The sequence below is a fragment of the Platalea leucorodia genome (assembly GCF_965183815.1).
Source record: "Platalea leucorodia genome assembly, chromosome: 9".
In the NCBI taxonomy this organism is placed as follows: domain Eukaryota; kingdom Metazoa; phylum Chordata; class Aves; order Pelecaniformes; family Threskiornithidae; genus Platalea; species Platalea leucorodia.
This window is the reverse complement of record NC_138831.1, coordinates 49,363,780-49,384,350: the sequence shown is the minus strand read 5'-3', so window position 1 is coordinate 49,384,350 and position 20,571 is coordinate 49,363,780. Positions and strand designations below refer to the sequence as shown.

Sequence of the window (20,571 nt, the reverse complement as noted above, 5' to 3'; positions counted from 1 at the left end):
TACTTCTCTATCAGAAACTTTTTGTTCCAGCACATTTTCTTCACTTATCTGTTTTTTATGGATAGTTCAGAAACTTAAGCTCTTTATGTTGAAGAAAAGCCATGAACAAATGTCTAAAGGAAATGTGTCAAAGACATACTGACTCAGAAGCAGCTGCTGAAAAATATCTGCACAGGTGTTTGTAAAGCATTAGTGGAAGGAATGAGCTGAACCTCAAATTAAAAACTCTCCAAACTGAAACTAAATCTGAAGGGGAGATTACATAAAATCCTTTGTTCTGCTAGACTGTTTCTCTCATACAATACAAGAAGTGTATTTCTTTTGTGAAAGAGAACATTAAGAGACATTATGGAAATCAAATTTTAGTCAATATAAGAAAGAAAAACTGTAGTTCAGCAAACATCTCTGTTGCATCAAATATCAATAAACTGGGGCAAAATTTCCTGTTAAACCCACAGTATGTGGAAAAAATCAATTAAATTGATTTAGTTCAAGAAAACCTCAGCGATTTGTACATTTTGTAATTCTCACGCCTCGGAAACGGGCATTTTTCTTTGCATCTCTCCAAACTGTCAGTGTACTGAACATGGTTTATTCTTAAAGCCAGTACATGCACATTTTCCTTTAGTTTTGCTGAAGATGACCGTGTACTCTTCTTAAAAAGAGAAATACCTGAAGTCTTTCAACTTGTCCATTTAAAAAAAAAAAATGGAAGTTTTCAGTCTAGTGTTACAACAGGATCTGGGATTTGAGCGTGACCTGTGTTTTATCCTTCTCAAAGGCTAGGTTCTGTTTCCCACGAACCGCAGCAGCCTGCCGCCTCACCCGCTGCAGCACAACAGCATATTCCCTGACACGCTGCCTCGTCACAAGTGCCACCTGTGCAAGGAACTTCGCTCCTGGAAGGACGAGGCATGAGGTACCCAAACAGAAATAATCAGGCAGTACCAGAGACACATTTCCCTTACTGGATTTGGTTCCCAGGGATACTGAGAGAAAGTGAAGGCTCCTCACATAAACAAAATGAGAATTAACACATCAAGCTATTTCTGCTAAAAAAAAAAAAATCTCAGTTCTCTTACAAACCAGGTCACAACTGCTATTGGTTGTAAAGCATAAACCTGAATCATTGAAAAATACTCTTGCCAGAAGGACAAGTACCTTTTTGCACAGAAGCCACCTGCACCCCATGATGAAACTATAAAACAGGAGACTTCACTGTACTCCAATGTATTCCTTCATTCTCAGTTTTTGAGTTCTCATTTTTTCCAGTATCATCCAGAGGCCCTTTTCTGGTCTGCAGCTGTGAAGGACCATCTTAGGACAGGTGCTATCTTTTCCATTCCTCTAAACTTATGGCCCAGAATACAGGATATTGTCACTTTCCCTAATTTATACCTTTCAGTAACTTCTTCTAGGCCTCCTACTCCTTAGTGAGTCTACCACATTTTCTTTAGAAGATACATACCCAGCTGAAAAGATCATATTTGTCAAAATGGGAAAAAAAGAAAAAAGAAAAAAGGAGGAATTAATGCCTATCCTTTCATTACTAACACATGGGACGCTATTTCTGAAAAACTGGCAAGTTTAGGATAAGCAAGTGCAACCTTTCCTATTTTCTGAAACACATCAACTTCTCTGGAAGTTGGCATTAGTCTTTTTTTGTACGTGAACACCACTTATTCTCTAAATAAAGTCACTGGATCTCATCAGATACAACCTCCTTAATAAAAGTCATCCCTAAGTTCCTATTTTTGGGGCACTCACCTTTCTTGCCATTATGAGACCAGAAGGCTTGTGAGATACTTTGAAGACCACACCGCCATTTCCTGCTCCCAGCTCGCTGATCTTCTCAAAGTCATCATCCTTCAGCTCTCCAACTTTTTGTTTCTGGGTAAGGAAAGCTTCAAGGCGCTTTCGCTGCTGTTCATCCAACTCTAGTTCTTCCAGCTTCTTCTGAAGTGCTTCCAAATTTGTTCTGTACAACAGAGAAAGAATAGATGATTATTAAGCTGTCTGAGCTTACCCAGCAGTGTTGCAAGAGGAAGAGCAATACAGTGTTGAGGTCAGATTAAATCCACTACATTTTTGCACCTATATACATTATCTAGAAGGACTCGACTTGTACAGTCATCCCCATGAAACACACATATTATTGGAACTCCGATTTAAGTAAACAGTATTTTATTCCAGATAAAACAATGACATAAACACAAACAGATGATACTCACTTTCCCTGTCTTTGAGGTTCTGTCCAAATTCATGCACTTGAAGTTTCACTACCTACAGGAGTGGCTTAATGACTCGGCAGTTATGATCAGAGATCTCATGAATCACACCACATCACTCCACACTATTTTTAGTTTCGCATTTTCAAGGGTTGTGTTATAATCTCCTACAGAGTTTGTCTCAATGTTTTATCTACTGTTTTTCACATAACTATATAACTAATAATCCATTCAGAAGCTTCTTATTTAGATACCAGTAAAAAGTTATCACACACAGCCAAACAAACTTGCATTAAAAACATGGCCACTGGAGACAAAGATTTTTTTTTTTTTTAGTTTAACTGAGGAAAGGAACAGCCCAAAGGTTTTAAGCTTACTTTTTCTTTTGTTTAAGGGCACATCTACTAGAAACCTAGGTTTAACATCATTAAGCAATACAAAATAGAAATACTTTAAACACAATCTACTTCTTCAGAGCCTGAACCTCTTCCCATTAAAAAAAAACCAAAATAATTTCACCAATAATCAAGAAAACTATTTCTATTCATCACTTCATAAAATGTCTACTTTTAAAACGTGCTGTACAAAGAGACATTCTCCAAATGTCCAATAAGGTGCTGCTCAGGTAAGAAGACAGAAGGTTGATTCTCCAAGAAGCAATGGCAAATAACCCCCAGACTCAATGGAAACACAGAATTAGAGGATGAAACCCTCATTCATTAGAGAGCCTGCATTTCCAAGCAGGATAACAATCTTGGTTTGACTGTATCTAAGGTTTAATCGAGGCAAATAAAAATAATATAAATATTCACAGCTCTTCCTTACTACACAATCACTCTGAAAGTTTAAGCAATGACGCACTCCTACTTCATTTATCAGTTTAAATATGTTAGACAGGGTGCAATTGCTAAGCTAACTTCGGAAGTGATAATGCTTAGAAGAGCTAAATAGAGGAAATAGAATGAGACCTTTGATGGAAAGGTGAGTTCTGTTCAGTCTGTTATTTTGACATTTTACCAGTTCAAGCATAAAATTACCATGCAACACTTGTAAGCAAGTTTCACAAAACACTCACCCCGAGCAAATGTAATTTGGCAATGCTGCTCAAACCCAAAACAGTCTTAGACAGTAAATTTCGATGTACTTATTCTACTGTAGGTATACTACCATAAGCGTGTCTGTCTTAATATAAAAATAATTTCATTCTGGTGCAGATACTTCATTTTCAGGCTACCCACAAAGAGAAACATACTCTTATTTCTGTCCTCGTACCTTGCTTTCTACCAGTATAATCATACTGGAATATAATCATGCAACAAATATCCTAGAGTATCCACGATGAGAAATTTCCCCATGTAGATCAGCATGACTTATAGGAATATTCAAGTTAATCTGAATTACAGACTCTGTTTTAAAGATGAACTGTTAAGAGACACATTTTTGAAATCTAACTTCTAAAATGCAAAACAGAAAGCAAATTAATCACTGGATTATTTTTTCCCCCCTCAAGTGTGCCCAGTAAAGCAAACAAATCCCAGCCTGAAGTCAAAGTAATGTGTGCCTTTTCTAGAACACAGCTGAACTAGCTCTTCTTATACTATGATCGCAAGATAAAAATTGGAGCAAAGTTAAACACCCCTGACTTTCCTACAATAAGCTCCGGAACAATGAATGCTGGACGCAAACTCTGTATTTTACTCTAGAAGGTTACTGTTGTGAGAAGACTTATGTTTTTCAAAGAACATACACTGACAGACCCTGCCAGCACGGCGCTCTGGAACATTCCCCGCATCGGACCGCCCGCGGCCAGCGAGGCGGTGAAGTGCTCTGGTCGGTGACTTGCGAGGCAGGGAACACGCTGCTTGCTTGCTCAGGTGGTTCGCTCTTGCAGCAGGCTTGAACAACAGCAAGCTTTCTACACGCACTTGACAGATAGATAAAATCAGTATTTTTTTTATTGAGCAGTATGTTAAACATTGGGATTTTTAGAAAGTACAGATTATTTTATATTCTATAAAACCCTAAACAGCTAGTAGAAATGGAGAACAGAGATCCCCGGTATTTTTGCGGCCACTTACCAAGATAGTATCCTTCAAGTGTTTCTTTATACTAGAAGCAGAGCAACTTCATAGTCCACATTCAGTCATTAAAAATAAGCTTTTTTCATAGTGCCTTTTACCTGCTTTTACCCTCTGCTTGTATCAAAATCACGACTGCCCAGAAAATATGGCCTACAGAACATATGAAATCAAGGAGGCAGTCTTACTGGATGCAACTTTTGCAGAGACAGACCTACTATTCTGCGTCACTGCTTTAAAGAAGTCGGGATCACATAGACAAGAGCTCAGCAGCCACTACCTGGATCTCTCTTTCAAAAGAAGCCAAGACAATTTAGAGCATAAAACAGAATTTGAAGGAACATCCAAATAACTGAACAGCAACAGTTTTGTTGAATTAAGTTAAAAGTCTCTGAAATACAAATATATCAAGCTCCCAAACACAGTATTTCAATATTAAATGCCCTTTTGATATACGGGGCCAGATTTTCAGAGGAGCTCAGCAAGCAACAGCTTTAGCTCTCTCCGAGGTCTGCATATGGACTTAACACCAAAATGGAACCAAATGCTCCCGCAAAAAATCTGACGTTAACAGGAAATTTCAGTTTCCTTTGAAAAATCTGGCCCAGTAAGCCACAGCAACAAGCGATCTTTATCTTTATTTACAAGTTTTGAGAAGGAACTTGCTGTCATTTTAGGGATTACTGAAGAAGGTAGGGATGCTCATTCGGAAAAATAAAGAAACTAGAGACACAGAAACAGGATGCAGTGAGGCTTTTCTTGCTCTGCTTTGAAGAGAACAACTATTCAGTTTTTCTCTCAAGCAGAAGGCGTTTTCTGGGTTTGGAGACAACACAGAGAAGCTTGAGCACATGACTTGGAGCAGACAAAATGCTAGCGTGATGAAGCAAAACACTCGGTCATGCTGATGGCTTTAGTAAAAAAATTTGCTAGGAGAGCATTTAGCACATCTGTATTAGTCTGATGTACATCTGTATAAAGCTGAGGGATTGGGGGGGGGGGGGGCATTGGTTTTTGTTTGTTTGCTCTTTACATTGCTCATTTCAATCTCAACAAACTTAGCATTCGCTTCAAATACAGGCATTTCCTTGCTTGAAAGTGTAAGTTTTGTTGGGGTCCTTGCTCAAACACTCGTCAGAAGATTCCAAAGACTCTCACAGGTGGAAAAGTATTGGTCCCATGAATCTCAGCACATCAGGTTTCTCCATCTAGAATGTAGCCACCAGCAAAATCATCAGAATGTTCTAAGCTCTAAAGGTAAAACCTTCATTACTTGCAGTGACGTGCAAGACAATGACAGCAATGAACTTGTCAGATCTCACTTGAATTTTTCAGGACCAATTCTCCAACTATAAAGTAAATTAATCTGAAGACTTTTTGTGAAAGGTATTAACCCAATAAATGCATTGTCAGAATTACTATTCAGAATGTAACTATAAGTAACATCTTCAGTTAGTTTTATGATAACTGAATGACAGACATCAGGACAGAATTGATTTTTTTTTTCATTCTGGTCCTTTGCTTGAAGCACTAAATATTAATCAATTTCAAATGTAAATAGATAAATCAAAAAAAGAATATTTGTGTCATCAAAATTGGTGGTGGTAATCTACTTCAGTATTTCTAGGAGGCAGGACTCGGGTAGTTTCAGTTTTGAACTCGAACTACTGTAAGAATACCGTCCCCTGACTGGTAACTATGACTTATCTGGACCATCACCATATAAAAGCATCACAGCCAAGTTGCAGTGCAAAGCGGATAAACAGGTGGATAAATAAATCATTGCATATGAAGTTTTACAAGTGAAACTAAACTAACACATACAAAATACAGAAGAGGGAATACTTAAGTCAGTTCATCACTAGGGACACCATGAAAATGTTAAGGAAGCTTCGGTAGCTATAAGTAGCAGCATGCTAGTGTGCTAACGTCTGCCTCCAGAAGGAGCACCAGTAGTTACTTAATCTTATATAAAACTTTTCTTCAGAGACAAAGATTCCTATTAAAATTCATCACCATTACCTGCTGCAGTCTTGGAGTTGTTTTTTCACTGTCAAAGCGCTACGCCTTTGCCAGAGTTCCATCAAAGCAGGAAATCATCAAATCACCTCAGCGCTTCACTGTTCCAAGCACTACTCTACAGCAATAGGTTATCATTTAATTTATTGCTATCAGTTTTAAAGCCAAGCACATAGTAAACATACTGCGCTAGGGAAAGAATCCAGCTTTCGTAATGTGATCATCTGAATGAAGCCGCAGAGAGGTCAGTGCTGTTTTCTCCATTTGTTAAAGAAACAGTGTAATTTCACAGAACACTATCGCTATATTCTTACTCAGCGAGCAGAAACGGATAAACATGCCATATAGCTAGCAGATGATACCACTGCAGAAAGTGTAGTATCTTAACCGCTGGACTTCAGATATGATTATGACAAGATCTCTCTTCCAAAATGCAAAGTTAAAAAAAATTATATATATATACACACATACACTCAGGGTTCCCCCCTCCAAGTGCAGCACCAGGTACCAGGTGCTCTAGAGGGGGAATTACCTCCACCCGCACTTGATCACGTAGGATCCTTCCTATGAGGCCAACATTACTTCTTGCTTTTTGTACTCAAGGAAATACGCTGACAGTGCAGTGTCCTCGGAGTCATGTGGCACTTCTGTAACCTCAACGGTTTAAAATGAGGGCAGAACAGAACTGAATCAGAGTGCAGTCTCCTCCCAAACACACGCAGCTGCACCCCACCTCCCCACAAAACAATGACCCTCTGATGGGCGGAGAAACTTCACCTCTCTTACTGTCAATTCACATGTTGCAAAACCCCCATTTCAGGGGCCAGAAGACAACTGCAATCTGACATCCTGGGGCGGCCCACATCCACCCCTTCTGCAGCCAGTTTGTGGAACATCACAGAGCGAGCAAGATTTTCTGAGGAGAATCACAGCATGGGATACTGGGAGCTTTTTCAGACTCAACGCCACGGTCTTATCCACAAACTCCTGAATGGACAAGATACGTCACAAATACCATCACTTCGCCAGGCTACCAGGTCACTTTTCAAGCCTATCATACTGTTCCCTTAAGGTTTGGTTGCAGGTTTTTTCAGACTAACTTTTTTTTAAACCTCAAAACCCCCATGATTTATAACCCCTGTAAACATGCATATCACATACCGGTGGGCACTGTAGGTACCTATTAGCGAGTTAGGGGATACTAAGCAAACCTGTATTTTCTACACGCCGGTTGGGCAGGGAGGAATAACAGACCCTGCAGAGTGCTCTCACCCTATACACAAAGATGGGCAGAGGGCAAGAAGATCCTTCTCAGTTCACACTTTTGGGGGCAGCCACCCCAGCACTGAAGAAAGCACTCCTGGAAGAGATGCGTTAACATTTTAGAGCATACTTGCTCTCTTTGAACCAGTAACGAGAAGAGAAATGCTGCCTTTAGTCTGCTAGTACATTATATCATAACAAAAACAGAAAATAAATCCTTATTCTTAATTCATACTAATAATACTCCAAATTCTTGAGAATTTTTATTAATCCATATTAGTGACAAGTTAATCGTATACTCAACCCTAAAGCCTACATTAAAGCTGCACTCAACCCTGAGGTCTACTTTAGAGAGAGAAGAAAACAATGTGACAGAGGGAAAAAAAAAAGCCTGACACAGTCTTTAACAGTAATTTGTCCAATAGTTGTTCAAAGTTATTACTATCAGTTTTGCAAGCTGAACAATTAGTATGAGTGAAAGCATAAAGAAGTACATTCACTTTCAGATCTACTGTCACACGAGGATACAGGCTTGGGGGTTGTTTTCCAGAACAGTGACAGTAATGCTTTCCCCAAGCCTACACAACTGTCAATTTAGAGAAGAAAGTAGGCAGTTCACTACATAATTTCCATGAACAACCTCAATCAGGGAGCTGAAATAAAGTATTAGGAACATGAAGACATTCTGCAGCTTTGAAAAGACGGACTACTATTTTGCATGACTGTGCCAAACCCGGGCAATAAGACAAATTTTTATTTAACTTTTCCTTTAACAAAGAACAGTTCACAGAATAACATGGAAGATAAAAGTAATTACAGCAGTCTCATAGCTTACTGCACAGGTGTCTCCATGTCTGGGCTAACTCCAGTGCAGCCTCATAAAACCTGCAGTTAAAACAACAACTCCAAAAGATCCCAACTCACTGTAAGTGCAAAGGAGCCTTGTTTTGGAAAAAAACACTATTTTTCAATTCCTGCTTATTTCCAATTCTTGTAACATGTTAGAGGTCCTTCATAAATTACCCTTACTTTTAGGTGGGATACATGATTGCCCAATACACCTGCTCATTTCTAGCACGAATTTTAACATCTGAAAATACCGTTCTACTTTCACGATGCAACAGACATGGCAGGGCATTTTTTGAGGTTTAATACTGCCAGAAAAAAAAAATATCCAGTAAGAATAAGAGGCAGACAATTTCATTAAAATCTATGTCTTAGTAAAAGGTATGTAAAACAAAACTATTAGGAAAGTATTGTTCTGTCCAAAAAAGTATCCTGCTAGACTAATTCAACGTAAGAATTCTCATATTTCTAAAGCTGAAAGGCATGTATTTTAAAGAAGAAAATACTTTGGGTCTCCTGTTGAGCCTCCACCAATGGGACACCTCAACTTCAAAAACTCCTTATAGGCTGAGCTGTTGAGTAGGAATCTTTGCTTTAAGCTTGCTCCCTCTTTTGCTTTAGCCTAACCACTACCCCATTAAACATGTCAGACTATTTTTTCTTAAATAAGCCAAAGCATGCCAAATAACATGTTTGAATTGAAGACAGAGTTCACCAAGAGAGTAAAGCCGCAGATGCGAGCAGTGGCGCAAAGGGACAGATCTCAGATTCATGCCCTGGGTGCCTCTTCCTACCAGATGTTTTTGCAGCTGTTCCCAGCCACCACTTGGAGTCACAGCCCCTTACCCTGGGTGGCAGCAGCTGCCAGCAAGGCTCAGGCGCCCCTTTCGCATATTTAGCTCTGTGGCTAAACAATGCAACCGGTGGTTTGTTGTTTCCCCCCCCCCAGTTAAAAGGCTTCCTCAGGACTTACTGTAGTGTTGAATTCAAAGTTTACAACAAATAAACTCTGCCATCTCAAATTAAGAAATTCAAGAGTTGAACCTCCAGAACCAAAAATCCAAGTTCTCTATCTCCCTTTCATAAATATCTGTACACCTACCACTGATTTTTCCTAGCCAGCACCACACATAACCAGAACAAAAGAGCCACAGGGCAATTAACGCTGCCTTATAGACAGAAAAAGGAACTTATGTATCAAGTATTTAAAACACGACACAGAGGATAAATAGAAGTTTTAAAATTCTGATCATCAGCTGACACATGTACTTACACAAGTCCTGCCTGTCCATTGCTTTATGGCTCTGAACTCTGGCTTAAATTTAATGATAAAAGCAAGGGATCAGTATGTGCAACAGTAATAGTAACAGTACCTTCACGACGCCCTTATGTGGTAGATATGCAGCCTTTGAGAGACACGATAATAATAAAAAGATGAAGTTACAGTACTGGTTTACAAGGCCCATAAAAAAGCCAGGATTAGAACTGAGACGCCTTCTGTGCAAGAGCTGAGAAGGGAGCACAGAAGCACAAACTTCACCAAAAGGTGCAGTTAACACATCAGGGACTGCGAAGGAAAATTGCCAGAACGTGCAGATGAAAACATAACCCCCCCGCCACCATAACTGTGATTCAGAGAAGGGCATGGATGGAAGGTTTAGGTCTCTGCTTATATTTCAAATTGACGGACTGCACAGCACAGAACATTAAGAAATTAGTATTTTTTACTTAATATGTGTATAGACTGTACCAATACACACAGAAATATTCACATATAAATACACACACGTATCTATATCCGGACAGAATATTCCCCCCCCCCCCCCCCCCAAATGCATTCTGCGATTGTTATATTTGCTGCATTAAGTCTGCTGACTCATCTTCCCATCACATTGAAAAAAGTTCTAGAAAAGCAGAGAAAAACGCTGAGTTGTAAAAAAACACTGAAAGAAAGAAAAGTTGCCAGGAAGTTTCAATGTTTTGTGGGGGTTTTTTTTTTGTGCGTTTTGGTTTTTTTTGGTTTGTTTTTTTTTTTTGTTAAAAAAAACATTGTAGATTTTTAAGAAGAAGAAGAATCTACCATTAAGTAGATTGTTAAGAAGATACTTGTTCATCCAAAGAATCACACACTGCTGGAATATCTCTGTCCCAGGTCTCAAACTGTAAAGTAAAATAATCTGCTTCCATTCTTATTCCTTTTGCTTGTGTCACCCAGTCAGGGCATCACTGAATACTTCCTTCTGCTGGATGCCTGCGAGGCAATTGAATCCAGGTGAAGGACCACATCCTCAGCTGTCAGTAGGGAGATGTTCTGCTGGAATCCACTCTCCTCTTGTTCAGACAAGGCTCGGGATGACAACGGCTTCTCAACAGATGTTTGCAAAGAGATATTGAGGAGCGGATTAGTCTTTCCCAGTTGTTCAGTTCCTGTGGGCACTAACTGGCAGAAAGACTTGCACATTCGTTCCAAAGTATAATCAAGACTTTGTCTAAGTAATATTGAACATAAATCAGAAGTCATCTGATTGATTGCTAATTTCTAGCAACGCATTAGTAACTCTTCAGAAAAAAAATTTCCATTGCTTCCTTCAAAAAAAAAAAAATTAAAATATCTTTGGAAGAAAGAACCCACTCCCAAAAAATTTAGCAAGCTAGAAACTGATCTTGCCAGCTAACATTGCTTCCTCACAGAGACATGTTTGCGTTTTGGCAGCGGGATCTGTACACTTTATAAAGCCCAGTCAATCCCCAGGGCAATGATGGGAGAACAAATGCAGCTGTAAAAAGGGTAACACAGGCTAGAAGGTGGGGGGGGCAGGGCAAGCTTTTTTACTGGAAAATTTAGAACTTAATAATTTAAAGGGAACATCTAGGTTTACCATACATAAGAGAAAATCCCTTCCCCAGTTCATTTCAGAATGTTTCTCCTGTATACATGGAAATATTTAGCCCATATCCACTCAAATAACTGGCTGATGTATTTCCTCTCTCATGTAAATTCCCCACAATTTTTGTGTTGGGTTTTTTTAAGCCAGTGCTAAAGCAAAGACCCTTTGCCCAGATTAACAACAGTAGCGCTGTTGTTATGCCTAACAATTCAACTACATATTGGGTTTACCTAGTCCCTTTCAATCTTTTTTTTTTTTTTAAAAAAGCCTTCTTTGGCTACTAGATAACACTGGCAGGTCTCAGAGGTAATCTGTTCCTCTTGAGACACAGACCTGAGACTCTTCAATTAAAAGATGTGCTACTCAGAAATTGTTGTAATTACTGAATTTCAGCATATCTCAATAGTATCTCTCAGGCTCTGAGTACACTGTCACTTAATCCTGCGAAAGCCTGGGCTCCTGCCAAAGGAGGTGACTCTGGCTCATTCTGCCCCTAGCCATTCATTCCTAAGTAACCAATACAGGTAACAGATCCACTTAAAAATTAACTAAAAAATACTGCAAATTTTCAGCCAAATTATTTCCCTGATTAAATTCACCATGTGGCTACATCAATGCTGCTGCGAGCACAAGAGGACAGTCCTCTGAAAACTAATCTGGGCTGCTTTGGTGGGTAAATTCTCAGTCACATCAGCATGCACACCTGACTCACTGTAAGAGCTGATACAAGGAAAGCATCAGGGAAACACAGGCACAGCAAGGAGAGGAGAGGAATTCTTCAGAAGGAGCAGGATCTTGTACATGCTTACTTGTGAAATCACACCTACAGAATTGGTGCTGTAGGGACAGAAAAGGAAAAGCGGCTGGATCCGTATTTACAGCCTGCATTTTCCTTACCTTTTGCCTCACTGGAACGCAACATTTATTTCTACACCTAGTTTTTGCTTAACTCTCCTAAACTGATTTATGCTTTTTGAACAAAGACAACATCATAATAAGTAAAGGATGACTCCATTACCGTCATTACGCTTAAATATAAGTACATAACAAGACTTGGTATTTACTGTTACCTCAGTATTAAGCGTCTTAAAGTCTTTCCTACATCCGTAAGTGTAAACTAAAAGCTGCCTATCAAGTGAGAACAGCACAGGTCAATTTGCCACCTGTGTTAATTTCTGTACTAATTGTGTACACTTACTTAGTAAATTTTTTCAGCACACGCATCCAGAAATAATATAAAAAAGTTAGTAAGGTGATGCAGGCTCTTACTTTCCACTATTTTATTATAACACATCATGTGTTCTATTAGCTTCTTAAGTGTCATTAAAATGCTATTTCTAATTCAACGAAGGACTATGCACAGGCTCATGCACATTTAAAGAGAATGCTATGAGTGAGTACGTTTTAATCTAAATTTGGAAGATTTGTGAATAACAAAAGGCTCACTGTTTTCTTGGAATTATCCAGCATTTATTATTGCCTGCCCAAAATGCATTCTCTCATACCACGTGCATTTGTAAGCTTGGTTAATTCTTTGTTAGTAGGAGATGAAAAAAAAAAAGTTTCTGAAGTTTTTTTCTTAAAAATATTTACAAGTTTGCAGTAATTCCATATACATACGCAACGCAACTGCAATGCAGCCAGATCAGTCATAAAATTCCAGGACCTAATCTTCCAGAACACTACACACATGCGCAAAGCTCCTCTGAAGTCAAAGGAATTCCATAGAGGGGCTGTCCTTCCTCAGAGACTTCTTGGGTTTAAAAACAAAGAAAAGAATTCCCCCAAAACAAAGGCAGAAGTGACCCAGCAAGCATTAAAATCAACAACTCTGAAAATCTTCCTTTCATTTCATCTAAACTCATATCTAGGAAAACTGACAAAAAAATTATTCCATGGAGGACAAATCCTCTTGGAACAAGGTCTACTGGGAAACAGCTCACCGGTTCTGCTGCCCCCCTCATGCCGCTCCATGTTACAATGCAAACTTAAAGACCAAAAAAGCTCAAAACAAAACAAAAAAACCCCCACACTATAGATGATGGGAGACAATCTGCCTTTCTACTCCTACAAAGCCCAAAGTGAAGCTCCCTTGAGAAAGATATCGAAAAACATGAAAATTGCAAGATGCATAGCAAGTAAGCAACTATTTATTTTGCAAATTGCAATACAAATTGAAGTTCAAACCAGTTTTGCATAATTCCCAAATTCTTCTTTGACTATCAAATACAGGCAGTTGTACTTGGAGGTCATGTCAGCTTTTCAGGGGCTTCCTTAAATGCATGACCTTAAATGCAATTTAACCAGAATAAACAGCAAAAAGCAACAAGAAAAAGCTGACTCATTAATACTGCGGTTCTTAACCTACGACTGGATTTTGCCAGTCATTCACTTCTACAAAATTACTCTTTGGTTTGAACAGTTCCGAGGCACAGACGTACTATAGTTAAGACTTAAAAAAGAAAACCCAGAACTGCTCATCGTGGGTGTAAGCACCACTGATAACAGCAGCACCATATCTGATGACCTGTTTTCACTCAGTTGTCTTTGGACTTTCTTTCAGGCCACGTCCCTTAAAGAAACACAGTTCCTAAGGTGGTAAAGACCTATAGACAGTATCTTCTTAAATTCCTCTCAAAAGACCTAGTTCTCTACAGAGATGCAAATTCCACATTCTACTTTTTTCTTTACATTTTTATCTAATTAAACACAAAATAGAAGCGCCCCTTCATACCATCCTTAGTCCTCCTCACCAAGAATATAATCTTACTCTGCTCATTCTTCCTCATATTATACCTCGCCATGTCACATCTGAGATTTGCTTGGTCTGGTCCTGTCTTCCCAGAGCAGAGATCATAGCTTAGGCTTCATTTGGGAGATACCAGTTCCTAAAACACATACGCAGTTGGCATATTTTGGAATTCTTTAAACAGATTAAAAAAAGAGAGGTTTCAATCCCAAGCACCTTTTCCATATGAATGCTTATACAACACAAAAAGTCAGTGGCGCTCAAAAAAAATTGCTTTCATTTTTGTATTCAAAGGCCCAGGCACTTCTGGAAGGTTCAAGTTATAATACCAGAGAGAGGGAAGTTGTCTTTATTTACTCAGACAAGGTAAAAAGTTAAGGCTTTAGTGCAGTTCGTTTGTAGATATCCAAATGTAACTGATGTACTGGGAAAGTAATCATAAAGTGACTCTTCTGTAATTAGAAGTTTTAAGCAGTGACAAACATTAATACGCATTCTTAACCGCAGCCGTAATCTCTTCCATGACAGACAAATGAACTAAATAATGCTCATTTGGTGGCTCAGTGGATTGTTGTGCTCTACGACAAAATATGTTGTATTGACTATTTATTTCACTTTTTCAAGTAAGCACTTCTAAAATAGGCTGTGAATATAGTCTACATTATATGCCAGGACATTCTATCTCATTAAACATAATTTAGGATCTCAAGGCACAGGTTTAATCAATCTTTTTCTATATGTGTACTTGCGGACATGGGCATTTTAACTAATACATTTTAACACACTTTCCTGAGGTGAGTGGAACACTTCAAAACTCATTATGTAGGCTAACTTACAGACAATAGGTTTTGAAGAATACAAAAGAGAAAAGTACCGATTTTTAAAAAAATTTATATTACAAGGCTGTAACTATAGAACTCTTGCATTTTGCGCCATCTCAGCCAAAAGCACTTTAAGTAACTTAACCACGTTTAGATATTGGTCTTGCATTTTAAAAAATGATCAAGCATCTATTTGGATCTCCTTAAACATCAATTTTAAGAAGCAAAAGCAGTTACAAATCAGTAATAATCTGATATGCCCATAATAGCATCAGCTGTTTAGGTACTCAGTGATGAGCGATTATAAGACTTAATGTTTCAAAGAAACCAGCAGAGACCAGAGTTGGGGAACAATAAGGTGCCCCTATTCCGTTCTGCCGTGTGAGAGAACAGTTAGGTGGCTGTTTAATGTTATGTTTTCACCCCAGGAAAAAAAAACAAACCCAAACAAAAAACCAAACACCTAGGACATACCTCAATATAAAATCCTATTTGAGACAAGACAGTGGAACTTGTGTTTCAGCATGGTCTGTACATACCACCATACATGCCTTGCCTGGCATTTAGTGGACTACCTACAGCAAGCTAAAAACTAGTTGCACTTTGTCTTCACTGGCATTTTATATCAATTTAACTTTCCTGTTATAAATATGACCCTTCCCTCTGCTTACTTTTTTTGTGAAGATGCAATTAAAGAATGACATGAAGTAACTTTCTTTTCACATGAACAAAAAACTTACTGTAATACAGAAATAGGCATTATCTTGAAACCTACCCTCCTGCTTCTTTGCGGAGCTTCTACTTCATGTTCTGGGTCTAGCTTGGATTTAGAGAAACTTAGAAATTGAGTAACACCTGTCAGATATTCAAAGGGACAGGGAGTCAAAAGTGTGAAAGGACCAGAAAGTGGAGATTTTGTTCTTGTTTCTTTTGGCTATTAAGACTGTAAACTATCCCAGTGCATTCAGTCAAAAGAGAATTATTCCTTTTATTAATTTTCTTTCAGGCTTTTCCCTGTTTTCTCTGCGAAGATCTCTGTACAGGTATAACTGTGCAGCTGCAAAAGTACCAGAATGAAATTAAACCTGCAGCTGGCCAACGTCATCTTGGTTTCGTTCTGATGATCTGAAGCAACAGGAGCTCAAGAGCAGCAGCACAGGTTCAACTCTCTCTGTGCAACTGCTTCTCAGCAGGAAGCGTCAAAAACAGAAGTGAAGCTCACAGCATAGGAAAATCTTTTATTAAGTTGTCTCTATTGTCCAGCAGGGTAGCTAGGGATTTGGAAGGCCCCAGAGAGAACCGCAACATCCTGCACAAATAATTAAAGTAACAGCTACAAATAGCAAAAATTGCTGTCAGGGAGAAACATAGTGAAATTCTCATGAAAATATTCAGTATACATATATTTAAATTGTAAGTACCCTAATTCTCCTTTATAGTACCTTGCCAGGGTACCAAAAAAGAAAGCAAAACCAAAACACCAAAGTCAATGCAAGTGAGAATCAGGTCTCATGCACATACTTCTTAAAGCCCTACATTTCACGCCATAAGCTTTTTCTTACACTAGTCACTGAGCTCCCATCACCAAATAAGGATGAAGACAGAAGACAAGACAGGAATGGAAAGCAGGACATCCTGAATCATCCCGTCCCTTCTTCTTTCATTTCCTCCCTTTCCCCTTCCTTTCTGTGAGGAAGTTAAAGTATCATATGTACTCATTCCTGAAAGTATTAAGCTTCAATATTTTAAAATTAGCGAAAGATTCTGGGGGTCAAATACCCGTCAGAATATGTTACAGAACCTTCCACCTCTGACAGCTAGAAAGTTTCCGAATTCCAGCATACAACTACTGACTGCCAATCTATATCCGTTTGATTTTGTGCCAACATTGCCTTCGGGCTTAAATAACTTCCGTTCTTCTGGATGCTTAGGTCCTTCACGTGCTTACAGACAGCAATCATACCACCTCGCTCTGAATCTTCATCTTACTTGGCTAAGTAATTTGAGCTCTTTTCATTCTTTCTCTTGAGAGGGAAGCATCCAAGATCATTTGCAAAGTGACAGGTTTGTGTATGGTGGAAGCAAATAAGTAACTGGAGACTCACACAGACAAAATTCCATTATACCAGGAACAGAGCTTTAGAAAGTGTTAATATGGTAGTCCACAGATGCACAGCATACTTGAAACGCTTGACATTGTATACAGGCTGACAGACACCTCTACTGTTGATTTCAAGCAGTAACCAAAGGGGGGAAGAAAAAAAAAAGCACAGAGCAGGAGAGGAAAGAAAAAGAAACAATCCTACAGATGGAGAAAGAAAAACAAAACAGTTTTCAATTTAATTCCAAACACATTTCCAAATTCTGATGCAACTATTCTTTGCTATTTGAAATCTTTCACAATGAGGATTTAATATTAGCAGGATGAGGGGATATTTCGACGACTAATTAATTCTGCCTGTTTATAGGACAACAGGTTGCTGGATTTACTTTCACTGAGCTACTTCTTTTAAAAATACTTGATGCATCTCTAAGCCTAGCAAAAGCTGGGTATAAGATCTTTCACATGACAAAGAGCAGAAGTCTAGGAGACACACATATCGAACAAATCAAGATACTAAACAGAAAATGAAGCACGATAATTCATCAGTGTAAACAAGACTCAAGACTCCCATGAGTCTCCAAAGGTTCCCAACAAGTAAATGAGTATCAGACATGTAAAAGCAATATAAAATTAATGACATTTCTTTGGTGAAGAAATACAATGTTTAATATATTGCATGTTTGGTGATTAACTTCAGGTACTAAAATCAGCAAGTGATAGGTATATCAGAATTATTCTGTAAAACAAGACTAAGACAATAGGGATCCCTGAAGACTAAATCAACATATCCCCAACTACCTTGAAGAAAATCAACTGGAAAGTGCTATACAGGCAAATATAAAAACAGTATTTTCCCCCATCAATCCAGAATAAAAACTGCATAATATTCAGATCATAATACTTAGATACAATTAGTAACTCCTGCCAAATAACAGTTTTTAAACAGCTCATCTCTCAGTTAATCATCAAAAGAGTTTGTTAGAAATGTCACAGCTGGAGGTGTTAGATGCTGATTTTTTTTTTTTTTTTTTTTTTTTTTTTTGAGATGTTTGGGTGGTTAAATGAGATCTGAGCCTGTCTGAAAATGTGGCAGCAACGATACATGCAGAACACTTTAAAGCCTGAGACTTGTACGTCTCACTGCAATTCTGTCTCGCATACCCTCTGCCAGGGTGGTACATATCCAAGAGAAGACTGAACTGACCATACAGGGGCAGGAATCTGTTCTTCCAAGATGCATCTTTATTTCAAAGCTCAGTTAGGAGCTAGTCCGTCACCTTCATCTACAACTTAAATGGTAAACACAGACCTGTTAACCTCAAAGAAGCTCCTTTTATAACACTTCATTACTTCAGGGTGCTGGCACTGTATCTGCGTAACTGAAGCCACAGCACTCACCCAGATCCATGAGCTCAACAGAGGCTTCAGAGGCAACACGTAACAATCCAATTGTCAGTCTTTTTTTTTCTCCCAAGTGTACCTGTGATTAGCTTAGACCTATCTTCCACACATTTATACAGCGTAGTGTTTGTATTACACACAGGAAAGCTCAGAAGCATTTTCTCCAAACGCACTCACTGACATGCCTAGCACTACACGCTAATTACTAAAAAACAGATTTACTAAAGCTAGCGTTAGATTGGTTTAAAGCCAAGGAGGAAAAACAGAACACCTTTTCTACAAATCTGGGATTTTCAATATAATTTCTCACAGACACGCATTTATGAAATAGGCTCTTGGAAATGTCTAATTTGGCACTTACTAGATAATTATATAATCTAAGAAATCAGCAGATACCATTACGGACTACGAGAAGAGAGTTATACAAGTTTTCCTCTATTTTTCCCCAGCTTATTTACCTTTCAAATCTGACAGAAGTGTATTTATTGCCGAAGACACCGTCCACTTATTCCGTTGGGGAGACTCTTAGCAGCTACCACGAAGGGGGCGTACGCCCCCCCGCAAGCAATAATTTTGATCTTTCTGGAAACCGGGCCGTGCCGGTTTAAAACAAGACGGCTTAAGGAGAAATGAACCCAGCAGCGCCGGTGCCACTTCACCGCCTCGGCTCCGCGGGGGCCGGCCCGCGGCAGAGCGCTCCGGGCGGCGGGGAGGCTGCGGCAGGGGCGGCCGCGCCCGTCACCTCAGGGACGCGGGACGGCGGCCGCCGCAGGGCGCGGGCAGCCCCGCCGGAGTCCCGGCCACCCCCAACCGGCTTCACTCACTCGGCAGAGCTGGTCCCGTTGACGGCGGAGCCATCCGGAGCGGGGTTGAGCTGAATCGGCCCGGGCTTCTTCTTCGGCATTTTCGCCCCCAGACGGCGCAGAGGGTAACGGACGGAGCCCCGGCCCCACTTCGGCCAGGTTCGAGGGACTTCCCGCGGCGGAGCAAAGTCGGGGGCTCCCCTCGCCGCCGGTGCCCCCGCGGGCAGCCTCCTCAGCAGGCCGGTGCCGCCGCCAGACCCCGGCCGCGCCGCCGCCCCTCCCTCCCGCCCGGCGCCGGCCTCCCCCGGCGGAGCAGCGCCGAGCTCCCTCCCGTCAGCTCCCGACGGGGAAAACTGCCCGGGCTCAAAATGTGCCCTTCTGCGGGACCGCGCCTGCGCGCACCGCCCCGGCCCGCCCAGCGCGCAGGCGCGGCGGCCGGGCGCATGCGCCCCGCGGGGAGCGAAGCCCTGCCGCGGCCCTGCCCTCACCGCGCTCTGCCCGCAGCTGCCGGGCGGGGGCGGCGCGGGGGCGGCGCTCCCCGCCCCTACCGGCAGCGCGCGCGGCCGCCGGCTTTGCCCTCAAGTTTTGTGCGCGGGGTTTGCGTCCGGTTGGGTTTCTTTGGGTTTTGGGAATTCTCTTAGCGATCCATGAAGAATCGCTGCTCCCGACAAGCGACACCGTTTCCTCGGCAGAGAAACCCCCGTCGTTCAAACGATGTCGTAGGCAGCGGTTTATGGATCTCCCTCGCCCGCCATGTGGAAGCTCCCGTACCGGTAACTACAACGCGAGCCTCAGTCGGGGCGCTCACGGCGGCTACATTTTTCCCCAAAGTAAACGCCTGAATTAAAAACGGAAACTGAGGGTTACAGTTACAAAACTCCGAATTATAAGTAGTAAAATGAGTATGAAAATGAAATGCCCGCGCTGCCAGCGTTAAAACCCTGCTGTAGCTCCTGGGAACGGCCAGGTTTGGCCGCACACTTTTCACACGTTAACGCGATGATGGCTTTATGTCAGCACATTTCTGTGACGTTCTGACTTGCGTCGCTATGACTTGGGGCGCTCTAGGTTTTTGTCATTACGTTATTTTAGTGAACCTAAAAATATAACCAAGAAACTTATTTTCCAGGAGCTCTCGATCATGTTTTGGCATACAAAAGCAAGAATGTATGGCTGAGAAAGCATGATTTATAAAATAAATTTAAAAAAATCAATGTTGTGTACAGGGACTGTACTTTACGAACCCTCACTGCTTCTTTAACAGTTTTAAGGTTAGACATAGAAGTTCTGAACTATTAGCGAGCAAGGCTGTGCCCCCACACCATGGAAAGAACAGTCCATTCTGGGGAGAAAAACACCAATATAAATACG

General features: G+C 40.5%; 1 protein-coding gene across 1 annotated transcript in view; it reads right to left on the bottom strand.

The window, feature by feature from the left end:
• Positions 1 to 19,481, bottom strand: part of MAP2K1 (mitogen-activated protein kinase kinase 1) — a 40,798-nt gene extending 21,317 nt beyond the window's left edge. The window contains exons 1-2 of the mRNA XM_082322117.1: positions 19,222 to 19,481; positions 1,768 to 1,978 (exon numbers count right to left, since the gene is read on the bottom strand). Coding sequence (XP_082178243.1) covers positions 1,768 to 1,978; positions 19,222 to 19,301 — 291 coding nt within the window. The 5' untranslated portion in view covers positions 19,302 to 19,481. The remainder of the gene's footprint in view (positions 1 to 1,767; positions 1,979 to 19,221) is intronic.
• Positions 19,482 to 20,571: the final 1,090 nt, after the last annotated feature.